Source organism: Mytilus galloprovincialis, chromosome 5 (assembly GCF_965363235.1).
Source record: "Mytilus galloprovincialis chromosome 5, xbMytGall1.hap1.1, whole genome shotgun sequence".
Classification (NCBI taxonomy): Eukaryota; Metazoa; Mollusca; class Bivalvia; order Mytilida; family Mytilidae; genus Mytilus; species Mytilus galloprovincialis.
Window position 1 is genome coordinate 100,600,838 of NC_134842.1, and position 24,410 is coordinate 100,625,247.

At 33.1% G+C, this 24,410-nt stretch overlaps 1 protein-coding gene across 1 annotated transcript; it reads left to right on the plus strand.

Moving 5' to 3' along the window:
- Positions 1 to 17,099: 17,099 nt before the first annotated feature.
- LOC143074901 (uncharacterized) lies at positions 17,100 to 22,740 on the plus strand. The gene is made up of 5 exons (XM_076250114.1): positions 17,100 to 17,109; positions 19,269 to 19,332; positions 20,214 to 20,239; positions 21,457 to 22,063; positions 22,694 to 22,740. Exons 2-5 carry the CDS (start codon positions 19,275 to 19,277, stop codon positions 22,696 to 22,698), a joined length of 696 nt encoding a protein of 231 aa, XP_076106229.1. The 5' UTR covers positions 17,100 to 17,109; positions 19,269 to 19,274; the 3' UTR covers positions 22,699 to 22,740.
- The last annotated feature ends 1,670 nt before the right edge of the window (positions 22,741 to 24,410 follow it).

A 24,410-nucleotide genomic window follows, 5' to 3' on the forward strand; every position in this document is an offset into this window, starting at 1 on the left:
TTTACCATTTGAAACTCCTGGTTTAATAGCTTCCTTGTGAACAGTAATCCTCTATTAAGAAAATCATGATAGGAAATTAAATCACGGGAATATCGTATCAATTGGGTAATAGCAATGTCTTTCAGTCAAAATCAGGGCGAGAAATATCTTCCTTATAAACTCACAGCCCCCTCCAAAATCAAACGGACTCTATCTGCCTAATACATATGCTGTTTCAGAATGAAAACAATAGGATAACTATGCAACTTCAATGTGAAAATATGAATCCGACAAAGGGAGACAACTACAATTTATAGTATGCCTTGTAAGGCCGTATAATTGTAAGCCTAAGTTACCTGCGAGACTTCCCATTGCAGACAATTGTGTGTAAAGATAAAACAAAGGACGTTTTAAAACCACAAAGAAATGTACGGAAAAAGTTTTTACATTAAGTAAAAGTTTTGGTAATGCATATGTTTAACAATCTTCAAATTACCCTTTTGTACGTATACTTGCCTAATCAACACGACGAGTGCCATTTGTGGAAAAAGATCGGCTTACAGTTTTGAGCCCATTATATTACTCTCGCAATTTCTAGGGATTTGTGTTTTTTAGTCGTTTCCTTTTCTATGTTATAGTATTTATACTGTTGTATGTTTTTGTTGTTTGATTTTGTCATAAAGTTGTCAGGTGGTCATCAACTTATAAGTCTGAATATCCCATTGGTAGTCGTTTAGTTGTGTTCATTCTTGAACTCATTTCTGATAAGTTATAAAGTGGTGTGACGAAATGTTTGAAATCTCAATCTATATACAAAAAGAAGATGTGGAATGATTGCCAATGAGACAACTCTCCACAAGAGACCAGAATGACACAGAATTGAACATGTTTATGTCACCGTACGACTTTCAACAATGAACAAAGCCCATACCGCGTAGTCAGCTACAAAGGGCCGAAATAAAAATATAAAGCAATTCGGATGAGAAAACTAGTCCCTATTAAGGAAGATACATGTCGTATTTGTAGACAAGATGATTAAAGAAGCAAATCTTCATTCTTCATAATTAGTTTCGGTTTAAAAAGGAAGTCTTTTCTCCAGGGACATGATTTCTTCCTTTGTGGCATCGACTTTTCGGTTGTTGTCATTGGCTTTTCGGTTGTTGTAATTGGCGTTATTTATATGAGCTTTGGATTTCAAATATTTTGGCCACGAACATCACTGAAGAGACATGTATTGTCGACATGCGCATCTGGTGCAGGGAAATTGGTACCGTTAATTTTATTATGGTGGTTATTAATGACTCTTCACATTTATATTTTTCTTCTGTACCAGACGTGCAAAAGTAAGGAACATCTACAAGGGGTACAATCAAAATCACGTGATGGATATACACACACCGGAAGTTACAGTCGAGCAGACCGCTTGAAAGGTAAGTAGTCGTATTTACTTGTTTATATCAATAAAATTTAATAAATAAGATAGTGCACCGAATGTCGGATACTATCTAGTTTTGAAATATACAATTATCCTTGCTGGAAAGCGTGCAGTTAATGATAACACTTCGACACAGTTCCAAAATTTCACCAGATAACTGTGTCGAAGTGTTTGCAATAACTGTACGCTTTCTAGCAAAAACAATTGTGTATTTTAAAACTACACACTATCCGACATTCGGTGTGCCAACTTATTAATAAAAATTTAATTGATATAAACAAGAAAATGCAATTACTAACCTTTCAAGCGGCGAGTTCGACTGTAACTTCCGGTGTGTGTATATCCATCACGTGATATTGATTGTACCCCTTGATCTAGTTCAATCGGTACTATTTCTGTAAGTTGTGGAATTGAAAACAAATTTAAAATTTCTTATTAACATTTGTACGTGTTATTTTATTTAAAAAAGTATCTGATATTTTCAAAATTAATAACAAACTATAAAGTTGTAGGTCGTACAAAATCATGATTTGGAGCACAATGTCCACAACAAACAACTAATATAATAGTCTGACTATACAATACATCAACCAAAATGTTGCATTTCAAACACTTTAACCAATGGAATCATAATTCCTTTTTAGCATTTTTTTATTTAAATTAACCAATTTTTGGTTCTATAATAGAACTATACACAGCTGTCATACGAATACATATGTGAATCAAGGGTTTGGAACAGGTAGCTAGCAATAATACTAAGTTTAACTGAAAACTGTCTTCGACAATTTCTTGTATCAAGTCAGGGATATGGCAATTGTTTTTCACTTGTTCTGTTGAATTGATTTTTTATGGACTTTCCCCTTTTTGAATTTACATTGGAGTTTTGTTTTTGTTATACTTTTTTATAGCAATTGTATATGCATATACATGAAAAGGCGTATAAACTCAAACAGAATATGTATTGGTTAAATATGTTTTGTACACGAATCACAATAAACATAATGGGTCAAAATTTACGCTGTTCTCAAATATATATACAAGATTGTTCACTTAAATAATGCCTTTAAATTCATTTAAATCAAGATTAAAGATTAAAACAGATGACAACACCTACATTGTAATGAAAAAAGACTTTGTATGGAGATCAACAAAAATATCAGGAAATCTAAGTCGTCAGTACAACTGATACTACACAAGAATTACAGGTTTTTTTCACATTATTAGTTAATCTATAGAGGTGTAATCTGTCTGGCATTAGATTACTTAGATGTAGAACAAAATCAAAAAGGAAAAGTTGCGCTATACGCACAAGTTGCACTTTTTTTTAAAAGAGTTTAATAAAGCTCGATGTCTACAAATCAAATTGAAAACATACTGCTTTAATGCAATTGTGACCAGTCTGCAACTCTCAATAAAAAGAATGAAGTATAACTATTCACATGTTTATGTATGGATTGATTAACAATGTGTAACGTCAACAATTTGTAATGACGTAGGCAGCTATGTTTTAAACAGGCTGTCTAGAATTAATGTATACATTTTACCACGCATATTTTAATGAGAAGGATTTGTTATTCATATTCTAGAAAAGTACATTTCATAATTCGTCAATAGATGATGATCAATAACTACTAGTATCTAACATCCAGAAACAAACTAATGCTAATTGCATATTCAGCACGAGCACATACTGATGTAGCAATAATGATAAAACTGATATTTTAAAGCGCTCTCTATAAATTATAAAAACTACACTTAGCCGCTGTACATAAAGCAGAGTGTTTTAAACAAATCAAAGACAAAAACTTAAATTGTGCACTGTGTTTGAAAACTTGTGAAAATAGAACAAAAAATCCCTACTTTAAAAAGCTTAATAGATAAATACATATAAATACAAAAAAAGTATAGAAAAATACGATTTGGTGTGAAACCATGAAAAACAAGCAGATACTCTAAAACAATATTACTTCAAGGATGTACTTATGACAGGTTTTGAATTAAGTTTTAAATATTCGGACTCCTTGGTGTTTTCCCATACAATACAAGATAAAATATGTTTTGCCCCATAACACCTATTTGAAAAAAATGAATCTTTTAACATAAGACTTAACAGCTCATAAAAGGTCAATTGACAAAATTTAAACAGATTCTTAATTTTCTTTCTTTTGATTTGAGACCTAAATAATACCAATGTAAATATCAGGTAAAAGTCCGAGTCAGCCGTCTCCCGCCATAGTTTATAAAACAAATATCACGAAACGGAATTCCATGACATATTAATATTGTTGTTTTTTCATCCTTAACTAATACTCTTCCAGCTTTAAGTATCAATTTGGAATCTTGATTCATTTAATTTTACCTTAGGTCACCTAAGTACATCCAGGCACTGGAATACATCTGCCTAAAAAGCAATGTATTACAACATTTACTTTAAGCTGAGATTGATGTATATCACTCTACGTACTTGCATAGTAACAAACTTTTCAGGAGATTGTTCCAACGAAAAGATGCAGCTAAGTCAAATTTTCTTTCGCTATAGGTATTTGTTTTCACTTTTGGAACAGAAAGTATTTATGTATAGCTATAACGGAGATATTGATGTGGCACGTGTAAATTGACATGTTCTCGAATGTCAGCAGGACCAAGGCCATTCAAAGCACAGTACATATAACTAAGTTGTTGGTATGGTGGTCTGTATGGGACGGATACCCAATATGAATCATCAAGTGTCGGCGTAATATGTTTTTGTTGTATTGTCCTATTTAAATAAAACAAGCTGCTGTATTTGACTATTATAACGGAAACTTACCGTTAAACTTACCAAAAATAATATATATTTTATATGGAGAAAGTAGGCATTATTTCATTTTAATACACGGTAGGTAGTGATGTTTCGTCCGGACAACAGTTGTAGAAATTGAACGATTGAAATAAATGCAGAAAACAAATAAAAAGCTGACAAATTGTTATTGTTAGCACCTGTTTGTATAGACTAATATAAATAGGTTATTTAAATTGAATACTAGTACTTGGTAACTTTGTTATGCCACTAGTGCAATTTGCCACATGTCAATATAGTCCGTAAGATAATTTCGTTGCCATTGTTGACCAAATACAATAAATATTATTGCATTTTACAAATTTCCTATTAACTATTTACACCACTGGGTCGATTTCACTGCTATTGGACGTTTCGTCCCCGAGATTATCACCAGCCCAGTAGTCAGTATTCGGTTGTGACATGAATATCAATTATGTGGTCATTTTATAAATTTCCTGTTTATAAAACTTTGCATTTTTCGTAAAACTAAGGATTTTCTTATCCCAGGAATAGATTACCTTAGCTGTATTTGGCACAACTTTTTGGAATTTTGGAACCTCAATGCTCTTCAACTTTGTACTTGATGAACTTCAAAAAATTGTATTGTTTGTCTGTTTGTTCTTTTCATTTTTAGCCATCGCGTTGACAATTTATTTTCGATTTATGAGTTTGACTGTCCCTCTTGTATCTTTCGTCCCTCTTGCATGTACCATTTAAATAAGGTTTTTAAACAGTGAACATTTGAAATCAAATGTCAGTTCTATGCAAAAGGGAAACAATTGACAAATGCAAAAACACAACTTTATTGCAAAAAGCTTAAATTTCGCTACTAGTAATTAGATATACGATAAATGTCCACAAGACACCAGTCAACCAACTACTAGAGGATCGTGAACATCAATGGCATTACCTTGTTTTAAAAAGTAAGAATGTGCGGTGTATTCAAAGAAAAAAGGTAGTTTAGCACAATCATTCTGTTTAGGAGTGTTTATTTTTCTTCTGGCGAACATATTATATTATAACATGGGACATTGGTATTACAGTACAGCGTAAGAACGAACTTTAAAAATCAGTTGAAAAAGGCTTAACTCATCAGACGTTCTTGTATGAAATGTCGTTTACAAGAACTGTTGAATGCTGGTTGGTGTTTCTATTGATCGGTCCTGATAACAAATATCCTATCTTTGACTGCACAGCTTTAGGTCCTCTTCCTCTTATGATTTGATCCTCGATAATTTCTCAGTAGTAGTCGGCGCCTATGAGTAAATTAATTTCAAGAGCGTTCTGTACTTTTAAGTGTAAGTCCTCTCAAATGTTGCAAGTTCCTTGTGGTCTTTCAAATCTTGTTCCCAATCGGGACGTCAAGCTCTGGAACCAAGAGTGTGTCGATATGGTCTTTTTCTCTTGTGTTTGTATATAACTGTATGGTTGCAGTCTCTAAGTTGCGAACCTTTTGAGATAAATCTCCGAACGCATCTGCTTTTGTAATGACTGTTATTTATTGATAGTATATAAAACATGTAAAAACGGAACTAAAAAAGCAGAGATGAAAATTAAAGGTCATTAACTAAGCTTGTCGGGTATAATCAATTGAACATTTGGCGTACAATTATTTTTTCTAGATCTTTCATACAATTAACATTGACACCTTTTTCTTTCAAAAAATTACAAGGATTTGATAAGATTTTGAAAAGAAAAGAAGTGGTTAGTGAGGAACTTCTGTATTGGTACTATATACATTTATATATAAAACTAGAGGATTCCGCTCTGAAAAAAAATCAAAACTAAGACTAAGACACTCTAGTATAATATATGTTAATGATCATCGATAATCTGGTCATATATAACGCAAACACTGTCGACAGATCACTTTTTATAGTCATTGACGAGCGATGGACCAACACATTAATGATACATTTCACATTACCACTACAATATCACCATATGATTTTAAAAATACTCGATTAGCAGTTGGTATACCAATTATTGTTATAACATTTTGCCGCGTTGTTTCCTCAATTGTCTTAATCTACCTCATCAGGTCAAAAACGGAAAAATTCTTTCTTCAAATGGAAAGTCATCGGAAGATTCAGTCTATATACAGTAGTATGTGATCATCTATTTTAAAACAGCGTTTGAAATATATCAAGGAATTGCTAAATATGTCAGAATTACCAATTTGGCATGCTCAATTTACGGAGTATTAGTACTGGAGTTTGCATTTTCACAAATATTTCTAAGCACCGTGATAGTCATTTATTCTTTAAACCTTGTGATAAGAAGTCGGCATTTGACGTTAGGCAAGTGAGATGTTTTTTTTTTTTTACTTTGTCTACAATTGAAATTCCCTTGGTTGAACTGACAACAGCAGCTTTATTTGACAAGTTTTCACCGAACCCAGTATAGTAAGTAGTAATTGTACTAAAAGCAAACATTTTCTGACATCAGACACGCGAATCAATGACTGTGTTTGTAGAGAGAGGTATTTGTGTTCTGTTAAATTGTTCCTTTTAAAATTGTTACACGATGATTACTGCAGTACCCATATTTTGACTATTTTATCTATTATGTCTGTTAAGTTCACACATCATTGTAAATATAACGGAATTTGATGAGATTGTCATTAAAGCGAGAAGTTTAGCGCTTTAAAACGAGGTTTAATCCACCGTTTTCTACATTTGAAAATGCCTGTACCAAGTCAGGAATATGACAGTTCTTTTCCATTGGCTTTTGATGTGTTTTGTCATTTGATTTTGCCATGTGATTATGGACTTTTCGATTAGATTTTTTATAAGCTTTATAAGCAATAAAACACTACACTACAAGTAGACATATTAAACTTAGTTTTTGTCATAAAAAAAATAGGTGGTATGAAATAAAGCATGCATTATTAATGGACATAAAATATTGAGAATTTGGTTACTCGCAACATTTGTATAACATGTTAAATGTTCGCAGGTCCATGGGTGCTCCGGTTTTTATCAAAAAAGATAAAAACGCTTCGTTTTATACTTATGTACATTGTTTATACATGTTGCAGAGATGATTCAGCTTTTCATATCTTGCAACTAAATGTCAGATTGTCCCGATACATGCTTTTCAAAACAAAGTTCCAAGATTATCAGTTTTGAATAGAATAAAAGAAATCGGATTCATCATGTTTTTGTACAATCGTTATTGATATAAATTAATTTTATATTGATGATATGCCAATATAGTAGCCTTTGTACTTATTCTATAATACAGGGGCAGCTATAAGATATCAAAAAAAAACATGGGACACATGATTTGTGTGAATACCTTTTTGATAGTTTGTCTCGTATAAAAGTATTATACAATCATGTTTTAAATAATAAAGGATTTGAAAACAACGAGTAGCAAGACATCGGTGATTTATAAATCTGACTTTTCTAGGAAATTCTTTTACTAAGCGATAAAAAATATCCCTAAAAATTGATCCTTTATTAAGAAAACTACTTTTGCAATGCACAAAAAAAACAAAAGTATAGACAAATAATAAAAAGAAGGTTATGTTCATTGCTCCACGCTCGGAATACACGAATTTCAGTAGATATTAGATTTTCAATTTCATTTGCTCCATTATATGTCTTAGAAAACAAACATAAAGATAGGATATAATTATAATTTCATTAATGTTATGCTTTCCACTTTTCGTCAATGATTTAAACGATTTTTTTTCGTAAAATTTTCGTAAAATTGCTATCTCCTTGATTGTGTAATACATATTATATGTGCAGGAAATCATATGCAAATATCATGATGATTATCTGAACAAAAAATTAAACCTAATACCCAGAAGAAAAAAACTAACACATGCAAAATACAAACAAAATCGAAGTTATATAACAGATTTGTTTATTTGATGATATTTTTTTACTGATCTTTCTTTATCTATATTTTGTAATTGCCACCTCAAGTGTTCTATTTCTAATTATTCAGTTTATTTTTTCAGAAGTTTTATAGAAGAAGATCGTGAGTTCGACACTTCTCATTTCCTTGTCTATTGTTATTCTTGTCATTTGCCATCATAATAGCCTTGTACTTGATCATGTGGTGTTATATCAAAAGACAGACAATAGTTATGTATGCATTTTTTGGTAACCAATCATCAATCATCAATCAACTCAGGACTTCTTGCATTTACACTTTCACTGCTTGTGTCAATCTCCGGCGCAGATCTCACATCCGTTCCGTACTTATGTCGTATCACTACAACTAATATGCGTGGTATTGTAGTGTACTAAGTATACAGAAAGGAAACGATCAGTGTACGGAGATTGTGTTTGTGTTAGTTCATGTAATACAGTTTGGTGGAAATGCAATCAAAGGTCTATGGATTGTTTTTGATGAACCACCAATGTGTCTTCGCTATGCATGTCGTAGCTTTGAATTGCAATGTTGTGTGTATAAATGTTGTACTTAAAGATGGTATATGTTGGTGTACATTAATATGACTGTTCAACTTCATGGATTGAAACCGACTAAACTAGCAAAAAGAATATGAACATTATCCGAACAACAGATGTTTCTTGACTATTTACACCTATGAAACGGCCATTGCAATTACATGTATTTAGACATTTGGAAGAACAAAGACATGAAAACAATTAAAATAAATTAAAAACATAACTAAAAACAGAACATATTTATCCCGATTGACTTTTTAAAAACACTTTTAGCACTGAATCCAAACACCTATAGTTTTAAAACATTACACTTACAATCATGTATATATTGAGATTGCATTAATTTATTTCACGTAAATGATACGTACAACATCACAGCGTAGCAATGTATTTTCAATACTAATTTCTAAAATATTTGTTACCATCAAAACGTTTAATCCCGCCGCAATTGTTTGCACCTGTCCTGAGTCAAGAATCTCATGTTCAGTAGTTGTTGTGTGTTGATTTGGTGCATAAGATGTTCACGTTTCTCGTTTTGTAAATATGTTAAATGTATTAGGCTGTTGGTTTTCCCCTGGAATGGTTTAACACTAGTATTTATTTAGGCCCCTAATAGCTAGATTTTCGGTGTGATCCAAGACTCCGTGTTGAAGACCGTACTTTGACCTATAATGGTTTGAATTTATAAAAGAGGGACGAAAGATACCAAAGGGACAGTCAAACTCATAAATCGAAAATAAACTACAACGCCATGGCTAAAAATGAAAAAAATAAACAAACAACAGCACACAAGACACAACATAGAAAACTAAAGAATAAACAACACGAACCCCACCAAAAAACTAGGGGATGATCTCAGGTGCTACGGAAGAGTAAGCAGATCTTGCTCCACATGTGGCACCCGTCGTGTTGCTTATGTGATAACAAATCCGGTAAATAGTCTAAATTGGTAGGTCAAATTAAATATAAATTGTGACTTGGATGAAGAGTTGTCTCATTGGCACTCATACCAATTGTTTCTATTTCTATGCCCTGTAGATGTACAGACTCGGGATTTCTAATCATAAATAATAAGACAACCACAGTAGATTAACGAGCTTTGATGTCTAGAGACAAAGGAGTTATTGTCCTTATTATCCCTAGTTTTGGACAATTATTTATATAAGAACAATGTGTGATGATATTTTGTTGTTATTCATTTATTTCTTTATCATGTTTATTCACATAACACTTACTTCTGTCAAGAGAACAAAATGACACAGACATTAACTACTATAGGTCACCGTACGGCTTTCAACAATGAGCAAAACCCATACCACATAGTCAGCTATAAAAGGCCCCGATATTACAATGTAACAAAATTTAAACGAGAAAACTAACGGCCTATTTCTGACCTCAAAATTTCTAATTGTCTCTTCATTTGTCTTCTCCTGTTGTGTATTATATATTTCTAAATATTTTGTCGGTTCGGAGTAATCCCTCCGAAACCCAAAAACCTTGTTACCGTTCCAACACCGTAACAGTAATAGGTAGAAAAAAAAAGGGTGAAATTTGTTCAGGACCAGACCCCGGTTCTTCGTCACATTTGGATCGAAAGGATTCAACGACTCATTGGTAGGGTTATGCCCCAATTAAAATTAACCGGTGTCGGTTGGTCACCAAAACTCAGAAACCGTAAGTCGTAGACCCCTAGGATCTTCACCATTCATCATCAATTCATGTGACTTTGAAAAATACCTCAAGGTCAAATGTGTATGTTGACCTTGACCTTTGACCTTACACCTTGCTATGGGATAATCTCAGAAACCATTATACTTACAGAAGTTTTGAATAGTAGAAAAAATTTGGGTCATTAAGGCGCAACTTTGTTACATTTGACCGAAGAGATTTGACCTTTCTGTAAGGGGCATAACCCCTGATTTAGGTTTCTGAAAAGACAAAATCATCTTTTACTATATAACCAAAGGTCCTAGACCCGTGGGGTCTTCAGCAATGACATTGGGGACTAATGACCTTGACAAAGGTCACAAGGTCAAAGGTCAAGGTCATGTCCCATATAGCGAATTATGTGTTTTTGACCTTATTTTAAGGATTTTTAGTGTGTTTTAAATGTTTTTAAGGTTGACCTTGACCTTTGACCTTTTAACTTTTTAGTCGATATCTCAAAAACAGTTAATCTTACAGAAAAAGTAAACAGTGAAAAATGTTTAGGTGACTGAGGCACAACTTTTTTACATTTTGACCGAAAGGATTTGACATATTCTTAAGGGGCATAACCCCCGTTAACGGTTTTTGAAAAGGTAAAATTAGCTTTAACTCTTGAACGAAAATCCTAGACCCATGGGGTCTTTTACAATGACCTTCACAAAGGTTACAAGGTCAAAATTTAAGGTCATGTCCAAATTATCGAATTTGTTGTTTTTGTCATTTTTTAACGGTTTTGTGTGTGTTTGAGAGCTTTTCAATGCATTCTACACCTATTGGAACATGTACTTTACATTTCGAACAGGAAAGACCTCTCAATTGTTCAAGAACAATTGACATTTTAATTAAGGTCTTTCCTTTTACTAAAGGGAAAGACCTTACTGTATTTCTTCTGATTATTATTATTCTTCTTGTTCCGCCAAACTTTGACAAAATTTCCCTCCGTAACCGTAAACCATGTCGCTTTCATGTTCACACTTTGTATTGGTGTCATGAATACCTATCCGGAACTCACCCTGTGAGTCGAAATATTTTGTCGGTTCGGAGTAATCCCTCCGAAACCCAAAAACCTTGTTATCGTTTCAACACCGTAACCGTAATAGGTAGAAAAAAAATGAAGGGTGAAATTTGTTCAGGACCAGACCCCGGTTCTTCGTTACATTTGGATCGAAAAGATTCAACGACTCATTGGTAGGGTTATGCCCCTATGAAAATTAACCGGTGTCGGTTGGCCACCAAAACTCAGAAACCGTAAGTCGTAGACACATAGGATCTTCACCAATCATCATCATTTCATGTATCTTTAAAAAATATCTCAAGGTCAAATTTGTATGTTGACCTTGACCTCTGACCTAACAGCTTGTTATGGGATAATCTCAGAAACCATTATACTTACAGAAGTTTTAAATGGTGGAAAATGTTTGGGTCATTATGGCGCAACTTTGTTACATTTTGATCAAAGAGATTTGACCTTTCTATAAGGGGCATAACCCCTGTTTTAGGTTTTTGAAAAGACAAAATCAGCTTTTACTATATAACCAAAGGTCCTAGACCCTTGGGGTCTTCAGTAATGGCATTGGGGACCAATGACCTTGACAAAGGTCAAAAGGTCAAAGGTCAAGGTCATGTCCCAGATAGCGAATTTAGTGTTTTTAACCTTATTTAAAGGATTTTTAGTGTGTTTTCGAGCTTTTTAAGGTTGACCTTGACCTTTTCAATACATTCTACGTCTGTTGGAACATGTATTTTACATTGAAAAAGGAAAGACCTCTCAATTGTTCAAGAACAATTGACAGTTTAATTATTATTATTATTCTTCCGCCAAACTTTGACGAAGTTAGCAGCCTTAACCGTAAGACGTGTTGCTTTCATGTTCACACTTTGTATCGGTGTCATGAATACCTATCTGGAACTCACCCTAAGAGTCTAAATATTTTGTCGGTTCGGAGTAATCCCTCCGAAACCCAAAAACCTTGTTACCGTTCCAACACCGTAACCGTAATAGGTAGAAAAAAAACAACGGGTGAAATTTGTTCAGGACCAGACCCCGGTTCTTCGTCAAATTTGGATCGAAAGGATTCAACGACTCATTGGTAGGGTTATGCCCCTATGAAAATTAATCAGTGTCGGTTGGTCACCAAAACTCAGAAACCGTAAGTCGTAGACACCTAGGATCTTCACCATTCATCATCAATTCATGTGACTTTGAAAAATACCTCAAGGTCAAATGTGTAAGTTGACCTTGATCTTTGACCTAACACCTTGTTACCGGATAATCTCAGAAAGCATTATACTTACAGAAGTTTTGAATAGTGGGAAATGTTTGGGTCATTAAGGCGCAACTTTGTTACAGTTGACCGAAGAGATTTGATCTTTCTGTAAGGGGCATAACCCCTGATTTAGGTTTCTGAAAAGACAAAATCAGCTTTTACTATATAACCAAAGGTCCTAGACCCATGGGGTCTTCAGCAATGACATTGGGGACTAATGACCTTGACAAAGGTCAAAAGGTCAAAGGTCAAGGTCATGTCCCATATAGCGAATTATGTGTTTTTGACCTTATTTAAAGGATTTTCAGTGTGTTTTAAATGTGTTCAAGAACAATTGACATTTTAATTCTTATCCTTATTCTTATTTAATCAACGTTTGATCTCAGTTTTCATTTGTCAGTTTTTAATAATGACAGCAAATGTTCATTAAAAAAATAATTCCTTTCTTAAAAAATGACGTGTCGTATCATTATCGACAACTAAAGATCTAAACACGAACGTTTTCGTATGTTAGAAGAAACAAATAGGAAATGTATGGTTTCAAGTGAGACAAGTATAAATAAAGGATTGATTTATTTGAAGTAGATTCAATGGAAACAGGAGATGGTTAAATGTAAATGAAGATGACAAATGTGAATTATAACTGTGACTGAATTAATTTTATTTAAGATATGTTTTAAAACAACAACAACCCCGTTATGTCAGCTTAAGACAGATAGATTAGTTGATATTGATTTTTTACTGTGGACTTTTATTTAAGATGCTTGTATTGACTTTGTAAATTACAACTACTAGTCCTTTGTGGCATTGTGTTACAAACACCAGCTTAAAAGCATATCATTAGAATGTTTTTTCTTACTTTTAATGTACACTTCCCCGTAAATGAACAAATCTGAAATTGTTCTTAGAACACTTTTTCGTTACTGAACGTTTTTTTTCGCAAAACAGATTGAATTAATTCATTTGAAATTAAAACAAAAGAAATATAACATGTATAACTATTGTTATGTCGGAAAAATGAACATATTTCAAGAGATATATTGACTGTGCCTCATCAGATGAGTGCTTTACTTTTTTTGTATGTTTTATTTCTAATTTATCAGCTAATTTCCGAATTATAAAAGAGAGCTGGGCTACCTCTTCAAATAAGATGTTACATTCTACTTTACTTCTTCATCGTTATATATAACTGGTACAGTTGCTGTTTTAAGAAAAATGTTATGACTTTAGTGTGAAGAATACATTATACTAGTCTAGTCTGTTGTTTCAATTACTCTATAGCTGACTGTTGTGATGTAGGATCCATCGTCGTACCTGGAACAACCTCTTTTCCTTTACATATGCTTGTATGATGCTTTCCGTCACACCTTTTGTTATCGTTTTGTAGACTTACATGCGGTCACTCGATAAACGCCAACACACATAAAAACGAACCATTCTTAATTGTATTACTTCTTCATGGAGGTAAAACACAGCTTCAATGTTTACAAAAGATCAAATTCAACAAGGAAGTCATTTATATTTAGACTCAAAAAACCTATATTGCCCTTTTTTAATTTTAATCTGTCGTACAAAAATGGCAACTGAAGGGGTCATGAACCTTAAGCGATCAACTGTAATTAACAGTAGATGTCTTAAATTTTCAGTTCATATAGTTTGGCTACTTTATCACAAGATGAAATAGTGGTAATTTGATCCAAATGTGAGAATTGTCTTCTGCTTTGTCAAAAGAAACCATTTGTGTGTGAATAATAAAATCATTGTTCTTATTCCTATTTATACTTGTAGTAAGTGTATGTTTAACAATTGTGAGAACTTATAAAAAGAATGTCAATAAGAAGGTGAGGAACGATATTTTTTCGAACAATTTACTCTTTAAAGTTTCAATTATTATCTTTTGAACTTCTACAGTAAGCCATTACTCATACCATAAAGTCACAAAGCCCATATATAAGAATGCATAAAAGTGTTTATCTTTGGCATAAATCAACACACACTCAAAGTAAAAATTAATACCTGTACTACAATCAGTGTGCTTGCTATTTCCTAGAATTAACAGTCGTTCTATCGGATATGATTTTTATTTGCAAACCTGGTGATTATATTGTGTATCCCTAGAGCCAGTCTTTCATTATCACTGAACGGGTATATGTATTTGTTTGGGGGCCAGCGGAAGGACGCCTCCGGGTGCAGGAATTTCTCGTTTCATTGAACACCTGTGTTTAACCTTCTGTTGTTGTCTGTTATATGGTCCGGTTGTTGTCTCTTTGACACATTCCCCATGTCCATTCTCATTTTTATTGTTTGTATTCTAGAAATGTATGATGTATGATACTCCGTTCACCTACACAACTACTAAAACAGCTGACACATATAGCTATTCCTATTGTTTAGCTGCCAGTTAATTTTTGACCATGAGTTTGAATGTTCTATTCGTATCTCTCGCCTTTGTTTTTTATACCAAATTTATACTTTTTTTGGCGACAAACATAGATATAGGAAGATGTGGTATGAGTTCTTATTTAAACATGCACACCATGTATTGAAGTTTCACGTTTAGCAGTGAACAAATAGACAAATCAACATGTAAAAGTTGTCTGTCCTTACACTCTATGAAATCAGATTTTGGTTAGGAACGGACAATTCTGAAGGAATTGATTGTTGCCTTCACGAATTAAACACAAAACACTTGATAAACTATTTAAAAGACATAAATCTATATGCAATAAATGATATTATCTACATTTATACATAAAACATGAAAATGTGCGATTTACAAGTACATAAGATAGTTTATTTCAACAGATATGACGTAGGATGAGTTGTATGATTGTCAATTCAATATCTCCCAATTGATACGATATTCCCGTGCTTGCATTTCCTATCATGACTTTCTTGATAGAGGGTTGCTGCCCACAAGGAAGCTATTAAACCAAGAATTCCAAATGGTGAAGTTGAAATCATCTCTTCGTAAATTTTACGGACGCCATCACGAGTTGGTTAACCGTTATGGAATAACCGTTTCACAAATGATATCGGATATGTTCCTTACGTCGTAACTACAATAATCCCCTTCCCTTTCATGAATGTGACCTACCGAATTAGACTACGGATTTGTTATCACATAAGCAACACGACGGGTGCCACATGTGGACCAGGATCTGATTACCCTTCCGGAGCACCTGAGATCACCCCTAGTTTTTTTTTTTTTTTTTTTTTTTTTTTGGGGGGGGGGGGTTCGTGTTGTTTATTCTTTAGTTTTCTATGTTGTGTCATGTGTGCTGTTTTTTTGTTTGTCTTTTTCATCTTTAGCCATGGCGTTGTCAGTTTGTTTTAGATTTATGAGTTTGACTGTCCCTTTGGTATCGTCCGTCCCTCTTTTAGACGACTCCACACTTGCAGAAAAGTAAAATAATAAAAATTCCGAAATTCAAAGGAAAATTCTAATCGGAAAGTCCTTTATTATGATTAAAGGGTATTTAATTTTAGCAGTTTTAACATTAGTATATTTACATTTTAAGGGATGCATACACCTATTGTGTATATCATATACATCCTATCATAACTATTCTATAACGGCTAATCCTCTTGTCAAATATAATAAGGTATACACCAATGAGCTGATGTGTCTGACTTAAAGTAGAAATAATAATGTAAGCATTGATATCGAGCGCTGTAACAGAGCAGCAGATGATTTGCAATTCATTTTACATAAATTATAGGGACCGTCCATCAAAATGAAAAAAAGGTTCCCAGCGAGTTTAGCAAGGACATACACAACTGATTATTTCAATACTTTTAAAGTCAGAGGAAAGTCATTCTCGGCACTTCCATTCGATTATAGGTCAATGTTTGGTCTTCAACACGGAGCTCTGGCTCACACCAAAAACAAGCAATAAAGAGCATGACACAAAAAGACTAGTGTACAAATCTATTCAAACGGGAAAACCAATGGTTTGAATTATAAACCTTAATGGGATGAAATCTTTCCTGTTCCAAATTATTAGATATTATAATTCGAACGCGTTTGCTTTTTAGGGACAATTGGTATTGGTATCTTTTCTGACTAATGCAACCACAACTTGTATTGGTTTTGGTTTTGGTTTTGTTATTAATGGGGTGACCATTTCCACTTAAGGAAAATCCGACAATGCATCAATTACTGATTGATCACTTCAGGGTTTGTAATCCGTTTTTATCTGTTAAATTAGTAATTTGTTTGTTTACTGCTGACATGCTGATGTGTTTTTGTTCATTACATGATTTAAAATAATAGCGATAATGATCATTTTACCACACAATTTGATTTTTAATGTTTGTTTAGATGCCCTTTAAATGTCAACATGACAAAAAAGTGCATAGCATATGAGATTGAAAACATTGCTGCAACACATTTTTTTTACATCTTTTAGCACTATAAATACAAGTCCAAAATTGTATTAAGTACATTTCCTCACCAAGACTCTTCAAAAGGTAAGCAAGAATTTTTTGAAATTATATGGAAGTCAATAATCACGTGTTATATTTTGTCTAAAGCAAATTTATTAACTTTTAAGTATGATCATTGGATAATGAATAAAAAAGTTTATCTTTTAAGTATAAGTAAATGCGTTGAATGCTTTTTGTTTTATTATGGAAAAATTTAAACTTAAAATCATTTTCTGCGATGTTTTGTATTGTTGAAAAAATACGATGAAGTAGGTTTTGAAAAGTTTTCTACTAAATAAACTCATCATAAATACTAGGACTAAATTTTGTTTATACGCCAGACGCGCGTTTCATCTACAAAACGTTCGAATCCAAGAAAGTTAAAAAGGCCAAATAAACTACGAAGTTGAAGACCATTGAGGACCAAAATTCCTAAAAGTTTTGCCAAATCCAGTTAAGGTAAAACCTATTATACGGTTGAAACCAGAACTTGTAGTACAACACTATTATTCAACACGTCATTATATGTAAATCACCTTCAACTCTACATGCTCTATATCATCTATATTCATTAATATTCATTACTATGACAATTAAACGGTAAATTGTGAGTAGAAGAATCTCAACAATTTCTTTATATAGTATAACGGAACACCAACCTTTCAGCCACTAATGCAACGTCCATATTCAACCAATATATCCAAATTCAAAATACCGATAACCAGTTTTACAACTTCTCTAACAAGTTTGAATGTATGTAGCTATGTTCAACGCAGGAAAATCCATATAAACCAACGAACATAATTGCATGACCATTCATACATAACATATTCAACATTGATCTAGCTGAAAAGAGAACATATAAAAAGACTGAACTTTTTTGTAGTAGTCAATTGTTTCATAAATCAGGCTTTGTATATATAAGGACATAACCTTTAATCTATTTTGAAAAACATCACTGGTAGTATCATTCATGACATGCATTATACTGTCGTTTCTACCCAAACATTTATCTGTTTCTGACTTGAACGGGCAACTTCAGTAAAGATAATACAGTACATTACAATAGTTATCAAAAGTACCAGGATTATAATTTATACGCCAGACGCGCGTTTCGTCTACATAAGACTCATCAGTGACGCTCAGATCAAAATAGTTAAAAAGCCAAATCAATACAAAGTTGAAGAGCATTGAGGATCCAAAATTCCAAAAAGTTGTGCCATATACGGCTAAGGTAATCTACTCCTGGGGTAAGAAAATCCTTAGTTTTTCAAAAATTCAAGGTTTTGTAAACAGAAAATTTATAAAAATGACCATATAATTGATATTCATGTCAACACCGAAGTGCTGACTACTGGGCTGGTGATACCCTCGGGGACAATGTATAAGTCCAACTAATTCCAAATCATTTTTTTATCAGAAACACTCAATTAAAGTAGTATACTAATGGATAATGAGTTCATTGTGAAGTCACATTTTGGTTAACAAAATATGAATTACACCATAAGAAAATGATTTTCTGTTAACATTGCAAAACCCGTTGTTCATATGACCAGGATTATTGTGATAAAATACTCTTGACTGAAATGCGATAGAGAAAACATTGAAGTCCATCAAAAAGCATTTCTGCTTGTCATTGATATCACACAAGTCAAAGTTTTCTATTTTAATTTTATAATGATAATATTATATGTATGTTCCATTTATCCGTTATTTTGATTGGCTAACAGCAATCTCGCGTCATATTTCATTTCAAAATGAATTGCATCAATAGAAATATATATAGTGACACACGTATCCACAATGAAGTGCACAAGTAAACAATTTAAAAAAAAAACTTGATGGTTATCGTGCTTTCATGATCAGAGCGAAAAAGTGTGATTAAAAGCATTGAATGCTTCTTCAAGTTAATCCATAGGGTTGTTTAAGCGTTGACTATGTGAACATGTTTGAAATGAATCGTGGACTTTGGTCAACACTTTTACACCCCAATGAATTTGCAAACGAAGCATTCAATTCTTGAAAACACCAAAAATGCAAACATAATACACTTAAAATACACAAAAAACCATACACTTAAACCTCGAAAAAAGAAAACTGCTGTTCAAAAACATAGGCGTGGAATTTGAATTTAATCATTATTGATTTTATCTATTTACTGAATCCATATCATTGATCTTGATATAAATGTCCTTCTGTTTCAGATAACCATGCAGCCTATGACTTGTCTTTTCTTCGCCATTTTCTTGTTTGGAATAGCAATACAAGGTATGATTTTAGTCAGATATATACACTCTTAGAGGACTTAGAGTTTTATTTGATCATTACGGTCTTGAGTATTTGATTTTTGTTATGGTCAACATATATTCCAGAGTCCGGTAGCAATAGTCTGCCTATAGTGTTTATGGGACGTTGCAATTTTAATTCGTCTCGAAAAAAATTAACTAATGGCTTTACATTTTGTATTGTATATCTCCGTTTTTCAACAGTAGTCTCACATTTAAGCTACTATAACCATGATTTTTTGATACACTTTAGACTATGTAAATTTCTTTAATGTGAGAAAGAGCCGAGATGATTTTGATAGTAAATATCTATATCTCGTCGAAATGCAGAACTCAACGCAGTAGCCCTTTTCATTTGCGTTGCTTTTTATTTCTCATGTGTATGAGTTATATATTCCATGAATCAATGTAGTATCTTCATTTTAAAGACAAATGTCTTCATTTTGAATCCTGCTTTTGAGATATCGGAGATTATTACGCAACGCCTTAAAATCAATATCTGCAGACTAACACATTTAGCAGATGTCGAATATCAGTGTGGTGAATTTCAAGTGAAATTATAATTTACAAAGTATAAGTATTATTTAACGTCACTAGAAGTTGGTGTTAAGATAGACAAAATCTATAGTCGACCGGAGTGATAAAAGTTTGACTCACTGCATGAATAATTGTATAATATGGAAGATATTAGGGACTGCATATGCATATTGGTGTCTTTAGTCGTTCAAACATCGTTTAATCATCATATTTTATTGATACAAAAAAATAAAAGATGAACTGAGTATACAATGAATTGTTTTTCATTAGTAAACAATATTTTTGCTGCTTATGTAGTTATCATTTTATTACTTATTCATATTTTAGGAACAACTGCTAGATGCCATTCATGGGTAAGGTATACTATATACTGTACATATTCAACTGTCTCTATTAATGATTCATTTTGCCCCAAATGATGTATTTGAATACTGAAAGGATTTTGTCTTCATATTTTCATCTTTTATAGATTTTCAAAATATGAAAAGAACTTTCAGTATTAGAGAGTAAACATTATAAATGATCTAATACTTATTTAGATATATCAAGATATAATAGCAATCGGACCGAAGTCGAACAAAAAGCATGGCAAACGACAAGGACTTCCTGTTCGATAGATGCCACATGTTGACCCTCTTTATGTCTTATGTGATCGAAACTCTAATATAAACATATGGGAGATGAATCGCACGACTGCCAATGACAAAACTGTGTAGCAAAACTACAAACTAGAATTGGAACTACGTTCGGTTTTCAACAATAAGCAAAACCCATTCCGTATAATTAGCTAAAATATGTTATATTAAAGTTAACAAAGTGTATTAAAAAACATCAATTAAGAGTAAACATTATAAATGATACAATAATTATTTAGATATATCAAGATATAATAGCATTCGGACCGAAGTCGAACAAAAAACATGGCAAACGACAAGGACTTCCTGTTCAATAGATGCCACATGTTGACCCTCTTTATGTCTTATGTGATCGAAAACTCTAATACAAACATATGGGAGATGAATCGCATGATTGCCAATGAAAAAACTGTATAGCTAAACTACAAACTGGGATGGGAACTACGTTCGGTATTCAACAATGAGCAAAATCCATTCCGTATAATTAGCTAAAATATATCATATTAATGTTAACAAAATGTGAAATGATTTAACATATAATATATCAAAAGCCTTACTTATATAAAAAAAAAAAGACAATATTAAAAACATTTTTGGCAGATAGCAAACAACGGCAAGTGTTGAATTGCATATTCAAGATTTTGCGAGGTAAAACAATTATAGTGTTAGCGTTCAACACTTCCTCCTATTAACTGGGACACTTATGTATCAGAACTACATTGCTAGGAACAGAGTGTAATAATTTTTGGAAGGTATTCGAATTATTCGATAAGCACTTAACACAAATAAAAATTATTAAAGTAATGAAAAGTCAATAGAGACAGCATATCGTTCAAAGACTACACCTGTACATCCTATTCATGCACGCTTATCAATGCCAATATTATATGTTATCATCGATGCATTTAAAGTCTTTCAATCAAAATATTTTTCAGCCCAGAGTATGTTCCCCGAAGTATCGATGTATATCATATCCATGGTACCCATATTATAGATGTGTTCCAAGATGGAGCTTTGGTAACATAGGTCCTTATAGAATGGGTAACTATGGTAGTTGGAGTAATTACGGAGGGGGTTATGGAGGCAGCGGTATGAGTGGATATGGAAGCAGTGGTATGGGTGGATATGGAGGCTATGGTATGGATGGATATGGAAGCAGTGGTATAGGTGGATTTGGAGGCAGCAGTATGGGCGGTTATGGTGGAAGCGGTATGGGCGGTTATGGTTATGGGTCTGGTGGTTTTGGTGGTTATGGTGATGATGGGTATAGCTCTGATGGTTCTGGTTACGGAGGTATCGGTGGTTATGGTAGTAGTGGTGGTATTGGCGGTTTCGGCGGTAGTGGAGGAATGGGCGGATTTGGCGGTAGTGGAGGTATGGGCGGTTTTGGCGGTAGTGGAGGTATGGGCGGTTTTGGTGGTAGTGGAGGTATGGGTGGTTTTGGCGGAAGTGGAGGAATAGGCGGTTTTGGCGGTTATGGCGGTATTAGTGGTTATGGAAGATATGGCAAACATGGAGGTCATGGAAGAAAGAAAAGCACTTGTAAGTATGATAAACTCACTGACATTTTGAATACTTAAAAAAGAGGGACGAAAGATACCAAAGGGACAGTCAAACTCATAAATCTAAATTAAACTGACAACGCCATGGCTAAAAATGAAAACAAGACAAACAAACAACAGCACACACGACACAACATAGAAAACTAAAGAATAAACAACACGAACCCCACCAAAAACTATGGGTGATCTTAGGTGCTAATTTATAATTGGTTATATAATAAATAATTTTGAAGCGTGATAAATATTTCAAAGAAAAACATACGTTCGTTTTGTATCTTTTTAAATATCATTGTACCAACAAATCGGCAAATTGGCCGTTTCTTACGTTCAATTTTTTTTATTACTGTATAATGGATATTGTACTGATGAGAGAATAACTCTAATCTTTCATATACTATGGTTTTTGATAGTTGAATGATTTTTCGGATATTAAGGACAAATGCAATGACGCATACATTTCGAAAATGAACAGACATGTGTTATGTATGAAACAAAAAGTGAATGCTTAGAAACATATTTGGCTTAATTTGAACAAAATCACATCAAAAAAAGTTACTATGTCTAGTTAATAGCAGTATCTGATTAACACCAAATGTTTTGTCTTTTACAGATTAAAGAACGCACACGACAACAATGACATTATAATTGGAACATTTTTTTTAAATATATTTCTATTTAGCATTAATATGGTTTTGTTATTCGTTTATTCATAGTTGTTTTGCACCTGATTTTTCTGCCGTCCAATATACAAAAATAATGAGATATGGTTTGGTTGTAAATAAGAAGTTACCCACCAAAGTTTAAATAAATTAGACGTAGGCAATTATAGGCACTCGTACAGACTTCCACGATGAGAAAAATCCTTACCACATAGTCATCTAGAAATGACCTAGACATATCTATGGGCGCTCAACCCTCCCCATAACCTGGGACAATAGTTTTACATTACAATACAATAGACAAAAACAAAAATCAGTTGAAGAAGGCTCTCTGTCTGTTTATGGCATCTTTACACTTAATCCATTGAATGCTAGTTGTGTACTGAGTAATAATTTAGTCTTAGATGCATGAATGTTTTTATTAGTTGTTAGTAGCTGTCAGTTAATGCGAGTACTCTCAGATATGTTTTTTTGTTGTTTTTGGGATATAAAAATACCCGGCCACGTCAAATATGTGTAGTGTTTCTATTTGTATCAATCTGACGAGTTAAACCTTTTTAAATCGATTTGCAAAGTTCGTTCTTATATTGTACTGTTGCTCTAGGTTAGGGGGATATTTTGGATCCCGCTAACATATTTTACCCCGCCACATTTTGTATGTATGTGGCTGTTCCAAGTCAAAAGCCTGTGATTCAGTGGTTGTCGTTTGTTAATGTGTTACATATTTGTTTTTATGTACATTAATTAAGCCGTTATTTTTTTGTCATCTCGGGGACTTTTATGGCTGACTATGCAGTGTGGTCTTTGCTCATTGTTGAAGGCCATACGGTGACCTATAGTTGTTAATTTTTGTGTCATTTTGGTTTTTTGTGGAGAGTTGTCTCATTGACAATCATACCACGTCTCCTTTTTGATACAGATATTGAAGGTAATTTGGACATCTCTAACAACGAAAAAGAAATAAAATACAGATTTGAGAATACTTGCAGCTACTGACAGCAAGTTGAGGGCAAATACAAATTAAACTAATACAAAAATCACATAAAGTATCAATCTGTAAAAATCTAATGGATGTAGTGGAGAGACACCATTAACAGTCAGAGAAAAGCATGACCTTGTTCAATGACAACATATATAGAACTGTAAAAATATATGCGTACATATCAATAATGTTCAGTATGGTTTCTAATTAAATGATATAACAGCCTTACAAGCAAACCAAATATGTGTATTTATGGAAGATATTAGTAAAGGTTTCAGTAATTCATGCTTACGAATCCCTGTCTTCTTAATTTACCATTAATGAATTGAATACGTTCCTTGATATCCAGACCATGACTTCAGCTACTAGTTGGGTTACTTAAACATCGTGCGACGGTTCAACGGAACATCCTGCTTTAAAAAATGAAAATAAGCAATGTGAATTGAAAAATCGTCCCATTTCTCGTAAATGTGTGTGTAGATTTTGTAGTGTAAAACTGAAGTATCCAATCTAAGAAACGACGGTTATTGCCGGTAATATTTGTTTAATTTAATGAAAGGTCCTTTGAATTAATTTAGATAAATCGTGATTATTTAACAACAAAAGAATAAGATAAAGAAAATGATGAGCGTTGTTAACTATATCAATAAAATATATTTAGACGAGTTGGCCACAAACAGTAAACA